The sequence below is a fragment of the Bidens hawaiensis genome, unplaced genomic scaffold, assembly GCF_021521415.1.
Source record: "Bidens hawaiensis isolate Kalapana, Puna unplaced genomic scaffold, B.hawaiensis_p1.1 tig00029918_1, whole genome shotgun sequence".
NCBI classification, from domain to species: Eukaryota; Viridiplantae; Streptophyta; class Magnoliopsida; order Asterales; family Asteraceae; genus Bidens; species Bidens hawaiensis.
The window spans coordinates 203,909-213,707 of record NW_027494976.1 but is presented as its reverse complement, the minus strand read 5'-3'; the positions used below and the strand labels follow the sequence as shown (position 1 = coordinate 213,707).

Genomic DNA, 9,799 nt, shown 5'->3' with positions numbered 1-9,799 from the left:
GAAGTTAGCACAACTTCGCCTACTGAAGCCCAGGCCCGAGAATGTTTTATATATATATACGTGTGTCTTTTTTAGGTTCGTGGATCCAGAAATTAGTGTGTGTTTTGAGCAGTTCAAGTAGCTAGAGAGAGTAAGAGACAAGGAGAGTCGTGTGAGACGACCCGAGGTAGAGCTCACCTCGGGTCAGTCGTGTTTTCTGTTTGGTTACGGTATGTAACGTGTTTGTTTGATTATTATATAAGAATCTGCAGATTTGATTATTCCGTTCTTGTATTTGTTCGTGTGTGTAATCGTGTTCTTAGTCTTCTACACCATTAACGAGTCTAGGAGGATTCCGCACTCCTAGACCTCGTGCGGATCTTGTATCGATCGGCGACGCCCCGGGGGGACTTACATGTGGTATCAGAGCCTTAGGCTCTTATGCTATGGTTCGAGATCAGCGTTTTGGTGTTTCTGGCACGAATCTGATGCGTTCTGGGCTGAACAGCGCCGCAGGCGAAGTTATGGGATTCAGGCGAAGTTGCCGTCACTGTTCGTAGGGTTTCGGCGATGTTATTGGCCAGGCGAAGTTAGCAGCCAAGCGAAGTTATGGCCAGGCGAAGTTATTGAGGGGCGAAGTTGACTTTTAGGCGAAGTTAACGAAAAAAAAAAAGTATTTTGGTGTTTTCGTCTGTATGGCCCGGTGTACACGATTATTGTGAGACCTAAGACGTTGTTCTGTCAACGAGTGAAAGTTGTTATCTCTTGGTCTTACGTGTGAACAAATACGTGTCAACTCTGGATATGGAGTTGAGGTTGTGAATGGGATATTGATTGAAACTGGATATTGACACATATTTGGGTGTTTGTGGGCAATGAAATTGTTGTTGTTCGAGGTTGACCAACTGAAGAAAGTCAAATTGAACAGAAGGTTTTCGTCATTACTGGATTGCGGTCAGAGCATATTATTTATGTTATTTTCAAGGCGTTCGAGAATTGGTTCCTGAAACGTGATGCTTATTTATTAGAGTGAAAATTCTGGAACAAGTTGGATTTAATCGTGAATTAACGTGTTTATGTTCTTGATCGTTATCCCTGGTGATTGAAGATGCTTCGGATTAATTAATGGTCATGTGTTAGATTCTGTTAAGGTGGTTTTGTGATGAAATTGATCACTTGATGTTGAGTAGTTGAAGATTAAACCTTATCGTATGCCGACGAGTTGGTGAAGTTGTGGAGGAAGCCCAACTTCACGTGTTGGTGAAGTCAGATGGACTCACGTGATTGGTTGAGATGATCTATTGGCACGAGGATGCATGCATTTCAAAGACCTCAATCTATAATGTCGGAGAAGCTAACACTGAAGGGGAGATCTGATATGGAAGACGCTGGGTGATTGGTAGATTTGTGAAGCTACATGACAGATTCAGACACGGCTGGTTGACTGCAAACAGAAGATCATCAGTTAAGAGGGGGGCTGTTGGTGCAAGTCGTGTAACAGATGATATTTTGTGTTTGTTAGAATTGAGAGCAACGGTCAAAGGGGAGACTGTTGGTACATTTTGTGACCGTCGCTATGCAATTCTGACCAGCGGAACGCCACAGGCGAAGTTAGCACAACTTCGCCTTAGGCGAAGTTAGAACAACTTCGCCATAGGCGAAGTTAGCACAACTTCGCCTACTGAAGCCCAGGCCCGAGAATGTTTTATATATATATACGTATGTCTTGTTTAGGTTCGTGGATCCAGAAATTAGTGTGTGTTTTGAGCAGTTCAAGTAGCTAGAGAGAGTAAGAGACAAGGAGAGTCGTGTGAGACGACCCGAGGTAGAGCTCACCTCGGGTCAGTCGTGTTTTCTGTTTGGTTACGGTATGTAACGTGTTTGTTTGCTTATTATATAAGAATCTGCAGATTTGATTATTCCGTTCTTGTATTTGTTCGTGTGTGTAATCGTGTTCTTAGTCTTCTACACCATTAACGAGTCTAGGAGGATTCCGCACTCCTAGACCTCGTGCGGATCTTGTATCGATCGGCGACGCCCCGGGGGGACTTACATGGTCACAATGGGTCTCCTTGTTAAACCCCCGTGGTGGACCAAATATGATCATCCCCAAGATATAGTCTTGATGGCTACCCATATAAAAATTCCACCCATGAGGAAATAGAAGGGTATACGATCCTTACCTCATGAAGTAAAGCTGATCTATCCACCATATTAAATACATTAGAAAAATTAACTGTAAGCATTGCAAGAGACCCATCAGTGTGGTGCTCACTCAATACCCTGTTGGCGCTATGTAATATAGCTTCCGCACCACTCGACACACCAACTCCAAACTGGAAATCATTAAGGTATTTGGTCATTTCTTTGCCCACACCTTTCATTGCAACCTTAGAAACCAAATGACTCCATATAGTACCCACTGCAATAGGTCGATCCCGTTGTCGGGTTTTAAAAGCGGTGTAAGAGGAGCAGATGCGACAAACTTTGCCAAAGTAGACAGACATCTCCCTCCTAACCATAAATTAACCACTGCAGCGATAGCCACATATGAGGTCAGTGGCAATAGCCGACCTTTCTCCACAAAGAGCATCCAAAATATGTTGCGCCCTCAAACCGTCCCTCCCACACGAAGTTCCTTTAGGAAACGATTTAATGCAACCAAGGACACTATCAGCCTCCTCCACAAGAGGAGGCTTGCGAAAAAGCCAACCGACAACTATGAATAATACTCTCGATGGTAACGATAGGTGCCTTAATTATTTCATTTAAATCGTTCGATTTTAATAACTTTAAAATAACACAAGTAGTTTATAGTAAATAACTTTATTAAAACAATACTTAATGATTTTATTTATGTAATAACTAAATATGTTTCAAATTTACCTTTTTGCTTTATATGAAATTTTAAAAATAAATACACTTTTATAAATAATCATTTAATTACAATAATTAAAAATTTTAGCAGTGCATAAAAGTAGGGGTCTCAAATGGGTTGTGTTCACGTGCTTGCGAGTTCAACCCGACACGAACCCAAAATTTGTCAAAAACTCGGACCAAAAATCATGTCTGACACCTGATCCAAAACATAACACACATATTTACGAATTAACCAAAATTTTTATTTTTTTCAAATATTATTATTGAAAACAAAAATTACAAATTTATATAAAACAATTACATTTTAATTATAAAATTTTATATCAATTTTCTTTTTCAGCTTTATAAATCTTAGGATAAGATACCCGATCAAGATCAATTATTTATCACATAAAACACATTTAAAAAAAAAAAACGAAATAATTTGTAATCCTCTTAAACAGGTCAACCCGTAAACTCATCAAAACCCGAAACCGACCCGAACCCGTTTTTGCTGATCATTTGAATCCCATGATTCCGTCATCACACGGCGGTTTATCACCCTCCTCCTAAATCTTCCAATTTCCAGGTCACAATGCGGTTTATTATTATTATTATTATTATTATTATTATTATGTGTTTTTGAATTTTAGTTAGTGGGTAGAATTTAGATTGAAATTGGTTTGGTGTGTTTTTTTTTTTTGTGATTAGTAAGTAATGTTGATTAATAATTGGGGTGTTCGTTAGATGGATTGCATACTTATTAGTCTTTTGAATTTTGACATGGTAAATTTGATATCTTTAAGATGTAACTTTGATCACGAAGTAACGAGCCGAAAGTTTAGTGAACCGTTTGTTTATTTATAAACGAACGGAGATGAATAATTTTGGTTGTTTCATTTACGCTCTTCAGGATGTGTTTGTTTACGTTCATTAATGTTCGTTAGCTTGCATTTGTTTAAGTTCGTTCAATATTAATTTGAAAATTTTAAGCCCGTTACAATTTAGCCTAGTTTTTTTTGGGCCCAACAGATTGATGTTTACGTTTACTTTTAGTCGGTGTTCACGCAATTATGATTGTTCTTCTATGTTCAGTTATGTTTGTTTACATTCGTGAACTGTCGTTTATACTATTAACATACAAACAAAACGAACGCAACCACACTCATTTTCTTAGCAAGCAACCCCGTTTGTACTCAATTGTTTGCTTTGTTATAGTTATAACGAATGGGCATGGACATGCCCCGCTCTTGTTCGCTTAGTTTGTTGATAAGTCTAAATTGATCTCTTCAGGTATCTGATCATCAGGCCAAAGAAACTGATATTGAATGCAATATGTCAAACATGAATTCATCAAAGTCAAAAGGTAAACTAGACCGAAACAAAAAAGTCAAACAGGCCGAAAAATGGGTTTGTGTGCCTTCTGAAACACATTTTGGTGAATGGGGTGAATCAAGTCTGAGTGGCACTTCAAGAAACCGAAGTGGTTATAGTAATAAAACTAAAAGTCTTCATGGTTGTGAGTTTTTCCCATCTTGTTTCATGCCAGTGTCACCTGGACCCCGAGATGATGATGCCGATTCTGATTCTGATTCTGATTCTGATTCTGATTCTGATTCTGATTCTAGTTCTGACAATACTGATGCAAGTTTTATCCATGAAATGGGTCCAAATGGCAATCATAACAACGGAATGGAATCTAATGGAAACATGTTTTATTCAAGAAATGTTGAACAAAATGTTAGGTTTAGTAGAACTTTAAGTGTTGGAAGGCTTCGCGATAGGGTTCTTAATAGACCAACAGCTCCTGAATTATTAGAACGGGAGGTTGCGAGTGATGCTGACATGGGATCGCGCTTATCTGGTGAGAATGTGACGATATCCACGTTGTCTTCTAGTTATGGGAATCGTGATTTTGAAGTTGAAAATATAGGTGCCAGAGAAACAAGGTATACTAATCTTTTGGAACACAGGGCAAATGTTCTTGAAAGGAGAAGAAGAATAAGATCACAGGTACATATGCTACCTTTAAACAAACTGTTTGTTAAACCGATACATCTAGAGAACAAAATGAATAAACTTAATTTGTTTAATTTTTTTATTAAGGGTTCATATTTTTTAAAATTTGCGTTTCTTGCAAACAAATGTGTATGTTTATGTACATAAAAAACCATCAAATGAATTTTATTTTATATGTTTGTTTTACTGTTTACCAACTCAATTGGTTATGTGAATGTACTAGTATAACTTACACGTGTAGTTATTATATATATAACAAAATTTTGTTCATATATATATATATATATATATATATATATATTTAGTTTCAGAAAAGACGAATACACATTGCGTTTATATAATTTTGTCTTATTTTATAAATATTAAGATTGAAAAAATGAATGATTCATTTTTCTGCATGTTCTTGCAATATTTAATGTCAAGCATAGAACCCTCCCTATGTATGCATATGTTATAGTATTTTGATGAACTTTCTTTATGGTAGGTACATGCATTGCAAAGAATGGGAAGTCGTTTCGAGAATCTATCTGGTCACGAGAGGTCTTGTATATTATCTGGTCGTCATCGAACAGCTCATTGCACATGCCGTCTTAATAATCAAGATTCAAATGTGAGGGGTAGCATGTCAAGGATTGTTCTATTAACTGAAGCTCTGTTTGAGGTAATGTCCTGTTATAAATACCAGGTTATGTTTTGTCAAGTACTTTATTATGAGTTGAACCTAGTGGACTTATTTAATTAGGTTTTGGGCGACATTCGCCAGCAATCTGCGGTTTCCTCATCCCGACCTGCACTGTCTTCAATCGGATCTGTTCCCACTTCAACTGAAGTTGTGGAAGCACTTCCTATTAAACTTTACCGCAAGTTGTCAAAGCATGTAAACAAAGACGATGCGCAGTATGTTTGTGTGTGTTTGTTTGAAATATATAACAAAGTGATTCTCAAAATGATACGAGTTTTCTTAAATATTTATTATATAACAAGATGTCGAAGCATTCAACTTTATAAATAAAGAGTAATATATTTGGTTTATACAGATGTTACATTTGCCTTGTTGAATATGAGGATGGAGATGAAGTTCGGGTTCTCCCCTGCCATCATGAGTTTCATAGATTATGCGTTGACAAATGGCTCAAGGAAATTCACAGGTGCATTTCTACGCATGGTTACTTCATCCTTTTGCTTTAGATGTTACAGGTTTAACACATTTTCCTCATGAATTTGGGTAGCGTTTTATCCCAAACGGGTTAACATAAGTCAAGTAAAAAGAAATAGCTAAAATGGGAACGAGTCAAATAGGTCAAAATGTTTAGAAGTTACCAAAATATATATTCATTGCATGCAACCTCTTGAATCATTTTATTCAATGATTTAAACTATTATTGTAATAGAATTGTTACAAAATTGGAAGGAAAAAAAATGATTGTTGCCCGACCCGATTTGACCTGCACTAGAAATGACCCGTTTCAACTTGAACCTATTTTGACCCGTTACCCAACCTACAGGATATGCTCCTTATGTCGTGGCGATGTTTGCAAAACTGGTTCATTGCATGACGAGAGTTCACAGTTGTAATTTTTGGTGGACCCACAAAAGCAAGCTGGGAACTTGAGATGCTGCAGCCTACATCAGGGTGAGATGGAAAGTCAAATTTTGACCTTCTTGTTTTTATTGTCCTTATAGAGTTCAAGCATTTCGCTGTTAGAATTCTTGAAGAATGATAGAGAAAACGAGGTTTGAATCGGCTGCTTTCTTAGAAGCTTTAACGGAAATTTGTATGTATTATGTGATTATATTAATTCAAATTTTAGTGTCATGCTAATAACTTCTTTTTTTCTGTGTGTTTCATGCTTCATCCTTTGCTAGTGGCTTGCTTTGGGCAAGAAAAAGAATGATGAATGCTTGTAATTATTTGACTTTTAGGTCAAGATTATTGATTTTGACTTTAAAGACTGATAAACATGTTGTATAATTGGCATTTGAAGAAATTTCATGTGGTAACCACTAACAACACAAGCGCCACATCATTTCCACAGAGTTTTCACACAAACCAGCGCATATATGTAGGGTTTCAGATTGCACATTTTGATTTTTTGAAAGATATATGAATGTATCTTAGGATACGATATGCGACTATTTTATGGTCATGTAGTGCCATACAAATTTTCCACTTTCATAAGCACAAGGAAATCTGAATCCAATGAAACATTTAACTTGTGGTGTGAAATAGCATATGATATAGCAACGTGTGTGCGTGTATTTCGGATATTTAGTTTTGTTGTGTACTCAGGCAAGCGTATCCAGGGAAGAATTTGAGAAAATGATATATGACTATTATATTTGTAATCGATAAAAAAAAATTCAAATTGTTTGCAGGCATATGATTATATTAGTTTTGTACTAGTTTTATAGCTAACAATTGCTAGCTGGTCAATTAGCTCAATTATATTTTATTTTTCATGACAAATAGATATTGTTGATGTGTGATGTTTGAACAAAGATGAAGTGATTCGCAACACAAACATTATATTGGTTATATTTAAGGGATTTTGCTATGACAATCAAATTGATTTCTAGCAGCAGGGCTACCCGATAATTAGCTAAGTCCGTCCATGAATGATATTAACGATTTTATACATAAGTAGCAATCACGACAATCACTAATACAAATATTTAGACACATGATAAGAGTATGGAGACATTGGTGTAACTGCACTTATTACATAATACTTATTGTAAGCGATCCATTAAAAGCTGAAGAACCTTGTCGAATCCCACTTGTAGAAGCACCGCTGCTGCTACCATTAGGTATTTGACTCAAAGTTAGTACACACCACTTATCAATGTATGCCATCGAGTCTAGATCTATGTTAGGAAGTTGACGTGCTTTAAGCATCTTAAGGATCTTTTTTGATTTACCAAGAAGTCGAGCTGCATTCTGGATACTGTCTCCTCTTTTCTTGATTGCATGGTGATGACAACTCAACTGTATGACACGTGGTAAGTTGGTAAAACAAGCAGATAGTATATCCGCAATCGTAGTTGATATCCATTCAAAAAGTTCCATATCATTCGATAAGTTTTCTTGTTCATTGCATTGTAGTAATATAGTCTGACTGATTCGGTACATGGAACATGCAACTACAAACTTAAAAGGTGAGTGATCTATACTTGCCTTTTTGTTACTCTTACTTTGTATCACGATTTTTGCTGCTTCATCTCCCAACCAAGTAAGAATCTCCTTTGAAGTTTTTCCTTTACGAGCCTTCTTTTGAAGTTCAGTTTGAAGCCATGTGCGATATACTACAACTTCTGTCCACAAACGTCTTGCTGATTTTCTTGCCTTTATTGAGTCACCATCCACATTAAGACATTCTTCGATATGCCTGACAATTCGGAGGCCTTCCTTCATGCCAGCAAGTAATTCCTTAAAATGACCATTTTCAATGTTAGGAAGGGCAATGGCAATTGAAGTCAAAGTTACCAGTACAAGGCTCCAACAATTTTGGGGTTCTTCTGGATGTAAAGGCGGGACTTGGTTATTGTCGAACTTCACTACTCCATTGAAACATTTAGACCTGTCTAGAAGCTCGATAAGATTACGTGGCTCTTTCTTTTCAGACGCATCAAGGAGTTGAGTTATAGAAAGGAGTGTATTTCTTAATGTTCTGTTTGAAAACTTTGCCTCCTCTTCGATCTGTACAACATACATAGTGTATTCTTCTAATTCTGAGCTCAAATTGCTATTAGATGCATTTGCTACCTTTTTAAACCTTTTCCAAAATGACTTGAAGAAATAGCAACCACAAGAGAGTAAGATCAAAAATGCTCTCGGAACGAGACATATTATCTTACATATTATCTTACATATAACCAAAATCGCAATATGAATTGCAATACAAAAGTTCAAAAAGGTGTTTTTTGTGTAATGAAAAACTATTTTGCTATGTCTCCCTGGAATGTGTGAATGAATGTGGCTAGTTTTCCACTTGTTAAGGGTTTGGATCCAATGTTTCTCGACTCGAAACACATTTAGTTGGTTCCGGCTCCATTTTTTGGAGAGGTTGTAATGGCCAATAGATGTCAAACATCTAAATACTGGGGCAATACTACCTACTATGGTCCCAATTGATTACACAACTAATATTATCTTTATTGACCATTTATAATCTGTTGTACCAAAATCTGGATATCCATGTATATTCCGACTTATAGTGAATGAAAGTGTATAAAATGAACTTGAAGCAATGATTAAGCATAAAACCCCGAAAGCAGAAGAAACTGGTGAGTTTGCTATTACAAATTGGGGGTTACGAGTTTCTGTCATCATCCAATACCTTTTAACATGATGTTTATGTTCCTTGGAAGAAAACCACTTTTGTTGATGACATGAAACCAATTGTTGTGACTCTTTGTACCTATATTCTAACTTTTTTCTAGTTGTTGAAACTGTCAAAGCAACTGAAAACAACCATAAAGTAGAAAATATCATAATTCCGATATTCAGGATAGTCAAAGAATCACCTTCAAATTGGATAAAAACATTAACATCAATGGTGATCACGAGGATACCCAAGGCTATGATATTCATCAGAAGCTCTCTATCATCCATAAGCCCTAAAGAAGGGAGAAGATTGGCTAACATGGTGACCAAGAAATACATACCGGACGTCTTTGTGTCTGAAAGTAAATCTATATAATACGCATAACGTTCTGGAGGCGGATATGTTTCACTAGTCAGATCTAAAGGTAGTTTCATAGCTATTGCAATGAGTGTGATGGTGGCAGCATTGAGAGTGAAAAATTTATTTGGAAACCAGAGCTTCCATTGCCTGAAAGCTTGGATGGCGTCGGCAGCCATTGCAAAGGTGCAGATCAAAGATGCAATGGCGGTATATAAGCCTACCCATGGCATGGCGTCCTTGGGAGATTCGAAAATCAT

At 36.8% G+C, this 9,799-nt stretch overlaps 2 protein-coding genes across 2 annotated transcripts; one reads left to right on the top strand and one right to left on the bottom strand.

Moving 5' to 3' along the window:
• The first annotated feature begins 4,500 nt into the window (after positions 1 to 4,500).
• On the top strand, positions 4,501 to 6,522 carry LOC143579713 (uncharacterized). Its single transcript, XM_077062941.1, has 5 exons — positions 4,501 to 4,851; positions 5,342 to 5,518; positions 5,600 to 5,754; positions 5,895 to 6,005; positions 6,363 to 6,522. The coding sequence occupies exons 1-5, from the start codon at positions 4,501 to 4,503 to the stop codon at positions 6,430 to 6,432; spliced, it is 864 nt and encodes a 287-aa protein (XP_076919056.1). The 3' UTR covers positions 6,433 to 6,522.
• Positions 6,523 to 7,576: 1,054 nt separating this feature from the next.
• LOC143579712 (uncharacterized) lies at positions 7,577 to 9,799 on the bottom strand. Its single transcript, XM_077062940.1, has 3 exons — positions 9,382 to 9,799; positions 9,254 to 9,318; positions 7,577 to 8,719 (listed from the first exon to the last, which is right to left on the bottom strand). Exons 1-3 carry the CDS (start codon positions 9,797 to 9,799, stop codon positions 7,577 to 7,579), a joined length of 1,626 nt encoding a protein of 541 aa, XP_076919055.1.